The 14,444-nt window shown below is 40.5% G+C and overlaps 2 protein-coding genes across 4 annotated transcripts in view; one reads left to right on the top strand and one right to left on the bottom strand.

Annotated features, from left to right (window-relative positions):
- Window positions 1-14,444, top strand: part of Evi5 (ecotropic viral integration site 5) — a 171,088-nt gene that overhangs the window by 27,062 nt on the left and 129,582 nt on the right. The gene's annotated exons all lie outside the window — the stretch shown is intronic.
- On the bottom strand, window positions 13,907-14,350 carry LOC101600118 (ubiquitin-conjugating enzyme E2 D2B). The gene has a single exon (XM_004653684.1). It carries the CDS (start codon window positions 14,348-14,350, stop codon window positions 13,907-13,909), a length of 444 nt encoding a protein of 147 aa, XP_004653741.1.

The raw sequence follows: 14,444 nt of genomic DNA, 5'->3' as shown, positions 1-14,444 counted from the left end.
GATTTGTTTGTAGTTTAATATTTTTATTCATTTTCAAGCAGAAAAAGAGAGAGAGAGAGACATAGAATGGGTGCATCAGGACCACTTGCCACTTCAAAAAACTTCAGACACATGCACTGTTTTGTGCATCTGGCAGATATTGGGGAATTGAACTCAGGCCAACAGGCATGGCAAGCAAGGGCTTTAACCACTGAGACATCTCCCCAGCCCTTATTTGTGGTTTAAGAGTGGGTGTTGGGCTGGAGGGATGGCTTGGAGGATAAGGAGCTTGCCTGCAAAGCCAAAGAAGCCAAGTTCAGTTCCTCAGGAGTCACGTAAGTCAGGTGCACAAGGTGGCACATACATCTGGAGTTTGTTTGCAGCAGCTGGAGACCCTGGAATGCCCATTCTCTCTCTCTTTCCCTCTCCCTCAAATAAATAAATAAAATAAAAAAGAATGGGTCTTAACTGGGTGTGGTGGCGCAGACCTTTAATCCCAGCACTTGGGAGGTTGAGGTAGGAGGAGCCCTGGGACTACAGAGTGAGTTCAGCTTGGGATGGAGTGAGACCCTATCTCAAACAAACAAAAACAACAACAACAAAAAAAAAAAATGAGTGGGTATTCTCATAAATGCATTCATGGAAGGCAGTAAAGCCCTTTTTCATCATTAGAAAATGGGGTAGTTATTTTCTTTGCTAGGAATTCATACTATGGAGCTTGTGCCTGTTTACTATGCTGATATTAGCAGCTCTTCAACCATTACTTGCCAAAGAGTATAAGAAGAGCACCCATTTGTGCTTAGCTAGGCTATATAAATGCCACCAGCTTTAGGCACTACAAGGATAATTTTAATAGTTTTTTTAAAAAAATTAATTAATTTTTAATTTTTATTTTTTTATTTTTTCCAAGTAGGGTTTTACTGTAGCCCATGCTGACCTGGAATTCACTATGTTGTCTCAGGGTATCCTCAAACTCATGGCATTCCTCCTACTTCTGCCTCCCAAGTGTTGAAATTAAAGGTGTGCACCACCACTCCCGGCCCTTTTTTTTTTTTCTTTTAAAGTTTTTTGTTTATTATTATTATTTTATTTATTTGGGAGCGGCAGAGAGAGAGAGAGAGAGAGAGAGAGAGAGAGAGAGAGAGGGAGAGAGAGAGGGAGGGAGGGAGGGGGAGAGGGTGGGGAGGGAGGGAGAATGGTGCACCAGGTTCCAGGCTGACCTGGAATTCACTATGTAGTCTCAGGCTGGCTTTGAACTCACAACAATCCATGTACCTTTACCTCCCAAGTGCAGGGATTAACAGCATGTGCCATTATTCTTAGCTTTAATAGCTTTTTGATATAGAATTGACAAAGTAAACTATTATGTGTGTGTGCATATATACATATATACATACATACATACATACATACATACCTGTCTGTCTGTCTATCTATCTATATATCTATATATCTATCTATATCTGATGAAATTGATACCAAAAAAGCAAAAAATGACATTTGTACCATCCCCTGCCTTCTCCTTGTCTTTTGGCAGTCATTGTACATTGGTTTGCATTTTCATAAAATTTAGAGAAAAGGAATTACTTTCTTGTTGCTGTGACCAAATACCTAATAAGAAGTAATTTAATGAAGGTTATTTTGGCTTACAGTTTTCTCTTTTTTTTTTGAGGTTGGGTCTCACTCTAGTCCAGTTGACGTGACAGTCACATTATTCTCAGGTTGGCCTTGAATTCCTGGTCATCCTCCTACTTTTGCCTCCAGAGTGCTGGGATTAAAGGTGTGTGCCACCATGAGTGGCTTGGTATATGTTTTACATGAATTTGAGGAGAATGTATAGTTAGCTGTTGTTTCCTGAAATGGTCTATTAATGTCAGTTGGTTGGTTGATAGTGTTGTTCCACTAGTTATTTGCTTATTTATTTATGGGAGAGAAAGAGGCAGAAAGATGACCCAGGGCCTCCAGCCACTGCAGACAAACTCTGGATACATGCACCACCTTGTGCATCTAGCTTAGTCTTGGGGAATCAAACCTGGTCCTTTAGCTTTACAGGTGAATGCCTTAACCACTAAGCCATCTCTCTAGCCCTGTTGTTCAGTTTTATATTTTTGCTGCTTTCTTGCTTACTGGATATATGTTAGATATTGAGGAGAATTGGAATGTCTAGCTATAATTGTGGATTTGTCTAGTTTTTCAAAGTCATTGTGTATTGTGAGGTTCTGGTTTTAGGTATGTAAGCGTGTAGAGTTGTTCTCTCCTCTTGTGAAATGACCTTTAGCCTTAGTAATATTGTTTGCTTGGAAACTACTTTATCTCATTAATATAGTCACTGTAGCCTTGTTTTGAATAGTGTAAATTTTTTTTACAGATTTTTTTTAACCTTGTGCATTTTTTTCTTTATCATTCCCCCTGTTGCCAGTGTTGGATCAAACCCAGGGCCTTGCATGTATTAGGCAAAGGCTGTGTTATTAAGCTGTGTGCCCAAACCATAGTTAAACTTTTTGTTAGGCAGCTTATATATTTATTTTTGAGATAGGGTCTCACTCTAGCCCAGGCTGACCTGCAATTCACTATGGAGTCTCAGGGTGGCCTTGAACTCACAGCAGTTCTCCTACTTCTGTTTCCCGAGTGCTGGGACTAAAAGCGTGCACCACCATGCCTTGAACTTTATTTATTTGAGAGAGAGAAAGAGGCAGATAAAGAGGAAGAGAGAATGGATGCACCAGCTCCTCCAGCCGCTGCAGATGAACTCCAGATGCACGTGTCACCACACCTGGCCAGACCTTGGGTTTTTGAGACAGCATCTTGCTATGTAGTTGAGACTGGTTTTGAGCCTTCTTTTCTTTCTGCTGGTGCTGCCTTCTGAGTGCTTGGATTATATGTAACTGGCTTAGGTTTTGCCTATTACTGGAGATGGTATTTAGATGACTCATTCAAAAGTAAAGGAGGAAGCTGGGCATGGTGGCGCATGCCTTTAATCCCCTCGGGAGGCAGAGGCAGGAGGATTGCTGTGAGTTCGAGGCCACCCTGAGACTCCATAGTGAATTCCAGGTCAGGCTAGAGTGAGACCCTACGTCAAAAAACGAAACAAAAAAACCACAAAAAAATAAAATAAAATAAAGAAAGAAAGGCTGGAGAGATGGTTTAGTGGTTAAGGCACTTGCCTCCAAAGCCAAGGGACCCAGGTTCAATTACCCAGAACCCACATAAGCCAGATGCACAGAGGGGCACATGGGTCTGGAGTTTGTTTTTGCAGTGGCTGAAGGCCCTGGCATGCCCATTCTTTCTTTCTCTCTCCCTCTTCCTCTCTCTTTAATAAATATTATAAAAACAGAAAAAAATGAAAGAACTAAAGTTTGTTATTATTTGGGGATACAGTTGGCTCTGAAATCACTTAAGCTAAGAATAGCCTTCATTTAACTCCTGGTCTTCCTTTTTCTACTTCCCAGGTGCTGGGATTATAGATGTGCATTACCATGCCCAACAACAGTTTATTTCTTGCTCACATTAACAGGTTGTTGTGTACATTTTTGGTTCAGACATCATTTTAGGACCAACATCTGGACCCTCTCTATGATAGCTTAAGACAGATTGAAAACAGAAAAGCAGCAACAGTTAATATACCTTATAATTTCTGCCAAGGAATGGTACACATAACTTCTACTTAACAATTTTATCAGCTATTGCAAATCAGATGACTAAACGCTTTGTAAGTATGGTAAAGATGTATAATCTTTTGTTTTTTTTTTTCAATTAGTCCAATAATTTATTATAGTCAGTTGTCTAGTCACCATTTTAGAGGATATGAATTCAATGAAATTTTGAATAATTAGGACATTTTAAATCTATTAGAATAAAATTTGCTTTTAAATTGAATAAATCAAGGCACTACCCAATAAGAAAATATACAAATTTAGCATTTGGATATAATTTTTTAAATTATTAGATATGGACATATTTTGTATATAAAGATAACATGTTGGCAGTACCATCCTTTCCCTCCTCCCTGTCCCTTTTCTGAAGAGGACTTCCTCATTGGGGACATAGGTCAACCCCGTGGGGATTGTGGGTCATGCATTTTGGGGACAGCAGTCAGATATGGGGGAGAGGCAATGTCTTTGTTCAAAATGTCCCATCTTATGGCTCCAACAATCTTTCTGCCCCTTCTTCCGCAAAATTCCCCGAGCCATGCTGGGAGCATGTTAAGTCTACTTCAGTGATGGGTACTTAGGAGCATCTAGATGTCTGGTTTGGTGGGTGCTGAGTGTCCTCAGTATCTTTCTCCATCACCCTTGTGCTGATACCAGCTTAACTGAGAGAGCAGCACTCTTGCTCATTTCCCCAGTTCCTCTGTGGTTTGAGCTGGGGCCGGGGTGCAGTGCGCTGGACTATTTATCTCCTCAGGTCCAGTTCCCGTCTGAAAAAGAAGCAGTTCCCCAACAGAGAGTGAAGTCAGCGCCAGTGAGATGTGATAAGCATTATTAATTTCGAGAGAATTATAAGGGTCTAGACACGTATGTGGATATGATTCTGACTTGTTCCCAGTTCCAGATATGGTTTCCATCTTTTTGTTTTTTTGAGGTAGAGTCTCGCTGTAGCTCAGGCTGACCTGGAATTCACTATGTATTCTCAGGGTGGCCTCAAACTCAAGGCAATCCTCCTACCTCTGCTTCCTGAGTGCTGGGATTAAAGGAGTGCGCCACCACACCTAGCTTAAAATTATAATCTAGGAATGGGGCCAATAAAATACATATTCTATGATAGTTTCTCTTTTTGCCTTTTTTCCCCCCTGAGGCAGTCTCTTTCTCTACCCCAGACTGACCTGGAACTCTGTAGTCCCAGGCTGACCTTGAACTCAGAGCGATCTTCCTACCTCTTCTTCCCAAGTGCTGGGATTAAAGGTGTGCACTATCATGCCCAGCTCTTTTTGCCTTTTATGTATTTAAATGTATTCATGTACCATCTTTGATAAGATGAAACTTCAAAGAGGAATTGGAAGAGCATAGAATGACAAGTTGTCTGAAGGTTTTTTTTTTTTTTAATAAGCAAATAGGTCCTTAAAGACTATGTAAAATAAAGCAAAAAGAGGTCATTGTGGAATATGAAGCTAGGGCAGGATTAGCCAAGTAAAATATATGTATGTATCATAGCAAAAGGAGTAAGGATTTAAAAGTTTTGCATTGGCTCATAAATAGATAGATTGCACATAGTGTAACTTTTGGTGCTAACTTTATAAGGGATCATGGTTCATTTATGTTATAGTGATCACCAATAATTCCTGTGCAACAAAACACATAAAGCGCTATGTTAAAAATTGTGGTTGGTGCCTGGTGTGGTGACAGAAGCTTAAAATTTGTTTCTTTTGTTTATTTTTATTTATTTGTTTGAGAGTGACAGAGAGAAAGAGGCAGATAGAGAGAGAGAATGGGTGTACCAGGACTTTCAGCCACTGCAAATGAACTCCAGACACGTGCACCCCTTGTGCATCTGGCTAACGTGGGTCCTGGGGAATCGAGCCTTGAACTGGGGTCCTTAGGCTTCATAGGCAAGCGCTTAACTGCTAAGCCATCTCTCCAGCCCGACATAGGCTTTAAAAAAATTTTTTTTTGTTCATTTTTATTTATTTATTTGAGAGTGACAGAGAAAGAGTCAGATAGAGAAAGAGAGAGAGGGGGGGGGGAGAGAGAGAGGGAGGGAGGGAGGGAGGGGGAGAGAATGGGCACACCAGAATGGGCACACCAGGGCTTCCAGCCACTGAAAACGAACTCCAGATGCATGTGCCCCTTATGCATCTGGCTAACATGGATCCTGGGGAATCAAGCCTTGAACTGGGGTCCTTAGGCTTCACAGGCAAGCGCTTAACTGCTAAGCCATCTCTCCAACCCCCGACATACTCTTTTAATCCCAGCTAAGGTAGGAGGATTGCTATGAGTTTAAGGCCAGCCTGAGACTTTATAGTAAATTCTAGGTCAGCCTGGGCTATGATGAAACTCTACCTTGAAAAAAAAAACAACAAAACAATCCCCCAAAAAACAAATTGTGATTGGTTAAAGGTGAGTGTACATGAGCTTGTTACTGAGAAATTCTGTTTCCTTCTGCATCTAATATGTGCTTAAATTATATTTCAAGAACATAGGAAAATTATTGGAATTGATTAAAAATATTTAGTAAAGGGATTAGGGAGCCAGTTGTGGTGGCACATGCCTTTAATCCCAGCACTCGGGAGGCAGAGGTAGGAGGATCGCTGTGAGTTTGAGGCCACCTTGAGACTACATATTGAATTGCAGGTCAGCCTGGGCTAGAGTGAGACCCTGCTTTGAAAAATAAAAAAAAATGAAAGAGATTTGGGGACTTGGCCTGTATAGCTCAGTGGTTGAATATGTTCACCAGAGGCCCATGGGTTCTGTCCTTGCCACCAAAACAAAAATGAGAAGTTGAAGAATTAGAAGCAGAAGGAAGTTGCTCTTTGTTCTTCTGTGGAAATATTTTAACATTTTGAGTTTCATTTTCTTTTTAAATTTAATTTAATTTATTTATTTGAGAGAGAGGAAGAGAGGAGAGAGAGATAAAATGGGCACGCTAGGCCTCCAGGCACTGCAAACCAACTCCAAACACATGTGCCACCTTGTGCATATCTGGCTTTGTGTAGGTACTGAGGAATTGAACTTAGGTCCTTTGGCTTTGCAGGCAAGTGCCTTAACTGCTAAGCCATCTCTCTAGCCCCTGAACTTTACTTTTTTATGTTCAAGTTTTGTGACACATGCATGGATTGTGTGTATGTATAGGTGTGTATGTATAACTATTTATTATATATAATTAATAAATATATGTAGCTGAAACTCCAGAATACATAGGCAGGATTTATGTACAGATAATGGGTGAATGTATTCACATCTTACTTTGCTGTGAGACTAATCTTAGCATAAAGACATATTTAATTTTTAATAAATAAACACACACAGATCTAGCCTTCCTTCTGATATACCATGTTGCCCTAGCAGAAAATTTAAGAATGATGAAAAATGTAATCACTTCTATAGTTTGTGTTAAAGTTGTGTAACTTGCATATCTAAAGTAAAAATTATGTTACAAAATTACTGCTTCTAGCATAGCAGTAGACACTCTTGCTTAGGATTTAGTCTTTCCTTCATAATATGTAGACTTTGTGTTATTTTACGCTTTGATTCAGGAGATAAAAAAATGGTAGCAATAATTTAGAAAATTAAAATTTAAGAAACTTGAAAATATCAAATTACTTTTTTTTACATAGTATTATTTTCTAATTAACTTATTAATTTTAAAAGAGGGAAAGAGTATGGGTGTTCCAGGGCCTCCTGCTGCTGCAAATGAACTCCAGGTGCATGTGCTACTTTGTTCATCTGGCTTTACTTGGGTACTGGGGAACTGAACCTGGATATCAGGCTTTGCAAGCAAGTGCCTTTAGCTACTGAGCCATCTCTCCAGCCCCCACTATTTTTAAAATGTAGCAACTCCAGAAAAATGTGAAGAAATAGTTCAGTGCACTGTCAAAGACCTTTTTGAAGAAAGTTAATAATTGATAGACCTAAAGTTAAAATAGGATAGCATTTTTCCTGTGTGTTAAAATGTGGTTTTATTTTTCATATTAAAAATACAAAGACATTGCCAGAGATGAATTTAAGGAGGTAAGTTTCAAATGCAATAGCAGTATATTTTAATCCAGGAAGTATTACTGCTTGAAATTCTGAATTCCTCTTTGTGTTGTTTAAAGCTTAGCATCGCAGCTATGTTGTTTTCTTTGACTTATTTATTTGTAACTTAATTTTACTGTTTAGCATATGCTTAAGAGATAAGGATGAAGAAATAGGATATGTTCTTTTTTGCTAAAATCAATGTATTTTATATTTTAAAAATATAACCAGGAAATTTTTGAAGTATTTATCTTACCAACATTTAGCTAGCATACTGTCCAGTCTGCTAGCTGCTAAGCCTATGTGGTTATCAGACAGCTGTAATGTGGTGGTCTCACTTGAATATGCTGTTAGAGTAAAATACATCAGATTTTCTTAGATATTTATTTTTACTCATTGATTTATGAGAGAGAAAGAGAGAGAGAGAGAGGGAGATAGAGAGGGAGAGAGAGAGAGAATCGGCATACCAGGGCCTCTAGCCACTGCAGATGAACTCTAGATGCATGCATCTCCTTGTGCATCTATTGGGCTTATGTGGGACTTAGAGAATTGAACGTGGATCCTTAGGCTTCACAGGCAACCGCTAAACCATCTCTCCAGCCCAAATACATCAGATTTTGAAGATTTATTTTACAAAAAGTAATACCACATTAAATAAATTTTTATTTGTTTTATTCGAGGCAGTGTCTTACTCTAGCCCAGGCTCACCTGGAACCCACTTTGTAGTCCTGGGCTGGCCTCAAACGTACGAACATTTTCTTCCTTCAGCCTCCAGAGTGCTGGATTAAAGGTGTGTGCTGCTACTCTTGGCTTAATTAAAATTTTTGAGTACATTTTGAAATAATGTCTTTTCTGTGTTTGATAAATTAGCTGAGTCTGGTGGCTCCTGCCTTTAACCCTAGCACTTGGGAGGCCAAGATAGTAGGATCACAAGTTTGAGTCCCACCCAAGTTGTGTAGAGTTCTAGTCCTGCCTGGGCTATAGAGGTAGACACTATCTTAAATAAACTAACAAATAAATAATTTCTATTTATATGCATTTTAAAATTTTTATTTATTTGAGAGAGAGTCACGCACATTTAGAGAATGGGCATGCCACAGTTTCCAGCCACTGTGTATAAACTCCAGACACATGTGCCACCTTGTGTATCTGGCTTATGTGGGTCATGGAGAATTGAACCTAGGTCCTTTGGCTTTGCAGGCAAGTGCCTTAATGACTATAAGCCATTTCCCCAGCCCTTATATGCATTTTTTTAAAGTTTCAAGTGCAGGTGCCTGGAGCATTCCGATTGCATAAGTCGTTTGTATTGTATTTTTGTTGGATGGTCTGATCTAGATGGTTTGATGTTTGTTGTATATTTATAAGTTTATCAGCTTTATCTCACATTTCCCAAGAATACATTTTATGAAAAATCTAACAGCATTAATTAAGGAAGTGAAAAGCTTACAAGATAAATATATATTTTTAAATCTGTGAAAACACACCTATTTTTGATTATAGAAAAGCCTTCATTTGAACTTTTCTTTCACTGTGGATCCTTTTTTTCACGGGTAGGAGTGGAATTTAATTTTTAAAAATATTTCTATTTACAGCACTCAGGAGGTAGAGGTAGGAGGATTGCCATGAGATTGAGGCCACCCTGAGAATACAGAGTGATTTTTAGGTCAGCCTGGGCTAGAGTGAGACCCTACTTCAAACAAACAAACAAATATATATAGAAATTAATTTATTTTAGAGAGAGATGGTGGGGGAGAGAAAGAATGGGTATGCCAGGGCTTCTAGCCACTGCAAATGGAATCCAGATGCATGCGCCACCTTGTGCATCTGCCTTATGTGGATCCTGGTGAATCAAACCTGGGTCTTTTGGCTTTGCAGGCAAGCACCTGAACCACTATGCCAGTCCCCCTTTTTCTATTTGCAAGGAGGGGGGGAGAAAATTGGGTGCACCAGGACCTCCAGCCGCTGAAAACAAACTCCAAATGCTTGTGCCACGTTGTGCATCTTGCTTTTTGTGGGTACTGGGAAATTGAACCAGGGTCCTTAGGCTTTGCAGACAAGTGCCTTAACCACTGAGCACTCTCTAGCCTGCGAGTTGAATTTTTTGAGCTAGGGTCTCTCGTTGTAGCACAGATGGACCTGGAATTCACTATGTAGCCCAGGCTGGCCTCAAACTCATGGCAGTGTTCCTGCTTTTATGGATAGGATTAATGCTTTTATAAAAGAGGCACTCTAGAGAGCCCTCTGGTTCCTTTTGTCAAGTGAGGACACATAAAACAATGGTTTTAATGAGAAATGGCTTTCATCAGGTACCAAATGGTTGCTTGATCTTCCTAGAATCTCACGCTGTGAACATTCAATTTTTGTTGTTTATAAATCACTTAATAGTTACTTTGTTATAGCAGCTCAGATGGATTAAAATGAGGCTATTATCATTGACTTGCCAAGTGTTTAGCTGACAAGTTTCTTACAGCATGTGTGTGTCTTGCTTTGGTGTGTATTATAGATGTTGGAACCTCATGTTTGAAAGTGCTCCGCTCTCTGCTTCTAAGAGCCTGTACATTTGGCTTTCCAGGTGGTTTTCCTTAGATCCTTACAAATCATTTTAGCAATTTGCAAATGACAAGGTGGCATGTTGTTGTTCTATCCTGCTTTGATATCCACAAGGAAACATTATATGGAATATAATAAGATATTAGGAAAGTTTGTCAGCTGTTTACAAATGATTGCCAAATTTTTATACTCTATCTTTCTTCTGAACTGTAGACCTGTATTTTCAGCAGCTGTTCATAGTGCACACAAGGAGGTTCTCGAAGTACTCAAACTACAAATATCCAAAGAGAACTTTTTTTCTTTTTTAAAAAAATTGCATGCATTCATGCGTGTGGGTGCTCCAGGGCCTCTTGCCACTGCAAATAAACACCATACAATTTTGCCACTTTTTACACCTGGCTTAAATGAGTGGTTTAGGACTTGAACCCTGGGCCAGCAGGTTTTGTAAGGAATGATTTTTCTTCTACTTTTCAATCACGGTGTTGTAGATGGACATCTTCTTTGGTGTTTACTGCATGCATTCTTCTGTGCTCAAAGTGTGCTGCTGTGTGTGCTGGCACATGTCAGTAACCTCAGCACTAGGGAGACTGAGGCAGGAGGATCACTACAAGTTCAAGTCTAGCCAGAAACCAATCCCTCTCCAAAACACAGAGAAAAACTCTATAAAACAAAAGCTTTCTTTCCCATGTCTCTCATGAAACCGATGATACCCTAGTGAGAAGAGCCAATTTTCAGAAGCAAAAAAGAATGGGCCCCCAGCCACTGCAAACAAACTCCAGATACATGTGCTACCTTGTGCATCCGACTTTACATCAGTACTGGGGAATCCCATCTGGGTCCTTTGGCTTTGCAGGCAAGTGCCTTAACCACTAAGCCATCTCTCCAGCCCTAGGTCTATGCATTTTTTAAGTTTTTTTTTTTTGTTGTTCATTTTTTATTTGAGAGCAACAAACAAAGAATGGCAAGAGAGAGACAGACAGAGAGGAATTGGGTGCACCAGGGCCTCCAGCCACTGCAAGCGAACTCTAGACGCATGCACCCCCTCGTGCATCTGGCTAACATGGGTCCTGGGGAATTGAGCTAAGCCATTTCTCCAGCCCGGTCTATGCATTCTTAAAGAAAGGCAGAGTGGTGCATGCCTTTAATCCCAGCACTTGGGAGGCAAAGATAGGAGGATCACTGTGAGTTCAAGGCCACCTTCAGACTACATAGTGAATTCCAGGTCAGCCTGGGCTGGAGTGAAACCCTACCTTGAAAAAACAACAACAACAAAACAAAAAAAAGAATATGTAAATTCTTTTCCTGCATGCCATGACTTAAGTGTCACAAATGACGTGTTACATTATAAAAAAGATTATTGGATGATTTCATTGTTGTGTTTCTTTCCTAGAAAAAAAAGAAGAATTATAGGGCTGGAGAGATGGCTTAGTGGTTAAGGTGTTTCCCTGTAAAGCCAAAGGATCCAGGTTTGCTCCCCAGGACCCAGATAAGCCAGATGCACAAGGTGGTACATGCATCTGGAGTTTGTTTGCAGCATGCCCATTCTCTCTCCTCCCTATCTGCCTCTCTTTTTCTCAAATCAATAAATAAAAAAATTTAAAAATATTTTAAAAGTTAAAAAAAGAATGTAAAGATGTATCTTTTTGGTGGGGGGGGGTTCTGAGAGAGGGTTTCACACTAGCTCAGGCTGGTCTGGAATTCACTATGTAGTCTCAGGGTGGCCTTGAACTCAGGATCATCCTACCTTTGCCTCCTAAGTGCTGGGATTAAAGGCATGTACCATCATGCCTGACTTATTTTATTTATTTATTGGGTGGGGGGGGGCAAAGAGAGCATGGACGCACCAAGGCCTCTAGCCACTACAAACTCCAGATATATGTGCCTCCTTGTGCATCTGGCTTTACATGGGTGCTAGGGAATTGAACCTGGGTCCTTAGGTTTTGACATCAAGTGCCTTAACCACTAAGCCATCTCTCCAGCTCCTAAAGATGCATCTTAAAAAACCCCATGTCAGCGTGCATAGTGGTGCACAATTATGCCAGCATGGGACTTTAGCATGAGGTTGAGGTCAGTCTGAGCTAGATTGAGCTCTACCTTGAAAAACATTTCAACCTGTGTTTTAACTAGATTTAGGGGAGAACTTCCACAGAGCTACATATATCATCATTTAAAATCAGATGGCTATCCTACATATGCCAGCGTAAAGTACTTACACAGACTCTCTAATACAGATTGTATTCATGTTTCCCAGGTTTGGTCAAAGTTGTTCTTCTATAATTATAATCAAAATAGTGATAGCTAAGCCGGGCATGGTGGCACATGCCTTTAATCCCAGCACTTGGGAGGCAGAGGTAGGTGGATCACATGAGTTTGAGGCCACCAAAAAAAAAAAAAAAAAAAAGTGATAACTTTGTGTCTTAATGTCCTCTGTACCAAGGAGTGTCCCAACAATGTTTTAGTGAAATGCAGCTCAGTCTCATTAACAAAGCACATTTTTTATTTAGTTTAAGTCATGTTTGTGGAATGTTACACGTTTCATGAAAGTACCTTTAAGCTTATTCCTCTATTTTGCTTAATAAAGTTACTCTCAAAGGTTTTTTTTTTTTTTCCCTCCCCCGAGGTAGGGTCTCACTCTAGCCCAGGCAGTCCTGGAATTCACTGGAATCTCAGGGTGGCCTCGAACTCACGGTGATCCTTCTACCTCTGCCTCCCGAGTGGTGGGATCAAAGTCCTGTGCCACCATGCCTGGCTTTTTTTTTTTTTTAAACTGTAAATTGGAATTGGTTCACAGTTTTGAAATGTTGCATCATAAGTGAAAGCATTTCAGGGGAGAGAGAAAATCCACTATCTCAGTTAGACAGAGTTCTTAAAATCAAAAAGCCTTTTCACACAAAATCTATGTAATGGCTGGAGTAATCAGTTTATTACAAGATTAATCATTCTTGAATGTACAAGCTCCAGAGGAGCAGTTGGGTCTCTGTACACATGTTTTTCCATCAGATGAACTTTAACTCTTGTACCCACATGGATTAAACAGTCAACATAAGAAAAATAGGATCTATTAGCTATGTATTAACTGAGAAACCACATAAACCACAGAATATGGAAAAAGGCTGAAAGAAGGAAGGTTGAAGGGTCAGGGAAAGAATTGGGAACAAAGCCAATCACATTTTCTCCAGTCCGGTTTTGTTGACTAAACTTGGACCTGAAAATGCAGGGTGTGGGTTGAATTTAATCTGCCTGGTCCCAACCTTCAGCTAAGGTCCTTAGGAATAAAATGAGTACACAAACAGCGCGTGTTCTTCGCCATGTTTTTCATAACGGTTTTGATTTTAAGTGGATTCCACTTAAAAACAATCTTCTACAGGTTGGTGGAGCTTTTCCCCATCTAAACACACAATGTACCCACCACCCTTCACAGTTCTGTTATCCAACTTTAAGTCTTATAATAAGGAAAGCTTCGTCTCACACCTAGATAAATGCCTGGAGAACACTTCTCTGTCAGGACGGTGTTGGTACAGAGGTACAGTTTCTGGCTTGCTGTTCCAAGGATGCGTGCATGCATGCACACTGCTGGATCACGTACTCGCGCTCGTGGGGAGATGAGGTGTCTGTGGCAGGAGTCAGAAAAGTCAAATGGAAATCAAAAGGACTTTCTCTTTCAAAGTTCCCCTATCTTTGTAGAGGATATCCAGTGATTTCTTCAGTCACATGGCATACTTCTGAGTCCACTCTCGAGCTGTTCTGTTGTACTTATCTTTATCTGTTTTGTAGATCTGAGCAATCTCGGGTACTAAAGGGTCGTCTGGATTGGGGTCACACAACAGAGAACTGATGGACAAAAGTACTTTGGAAATAGTTAGTGCTGGAGACCACTGTGACCGGAGGATGTCCAGACAAATGCTGCCATTGCTGTTCACATTTGGATGATAAATTCTTGTTGTAAATTCAACCTTAGGTGGCTTGAAGGGGTACTCTGTTGGGAAATCAATTGTCAAAAAAAAAGCTCCTCCCTGATAGGGACTATCATTTGGCCCCATTATTGTAGCTTGCCAGTGGAACATATCGTCTCCGACAGGCCCTGCTGAACACTGTGCTGGGGGGTCCTGCGCCAGGTCATTCAGCTCCTTGTGGATTCTCTTCAGAGCCATGGCGGGAGGCGGCGGTGGTCCCTAGGGTGGGATGAGGCAGCGTTTGAGGACCCGAGGCTGCCTTGGTGGTTGTGGAAGACCGGGAGCCGGGCCG

This window comes from Jaculus jaculus, chromosome 19 (assembly GCF_020740685.1).
Source record: "Jaculus jaculus isolate mJacJac1 chromosome 19, mJacJac1.mat.Y.cur, whole genome shotgun sequence".
In the NCBI taxonomy this organism is placed as follows: domain Eukaryota; kingdom Metazoa; phylum Chordata; class Mammalia; order Rodentia; family Dipodidae; genus Jaculus; species Jaculus jaculus.
The sequence above is the reverse complement of the archived record's forward strand: the minus strand, read 5'-3'. Positions and strand labels throughout refer to the sequence as shown.

What these genes read in the sequence shown, in the direction of transcription:
- LOC101600118 (XM_004653684.1), bottom strand. Translation starts at nt 14,350, where the DNA reads ATGGCTCTGAAGAGAATCCACAAGGAGCTGAATGACCTGGCGCAGGAC.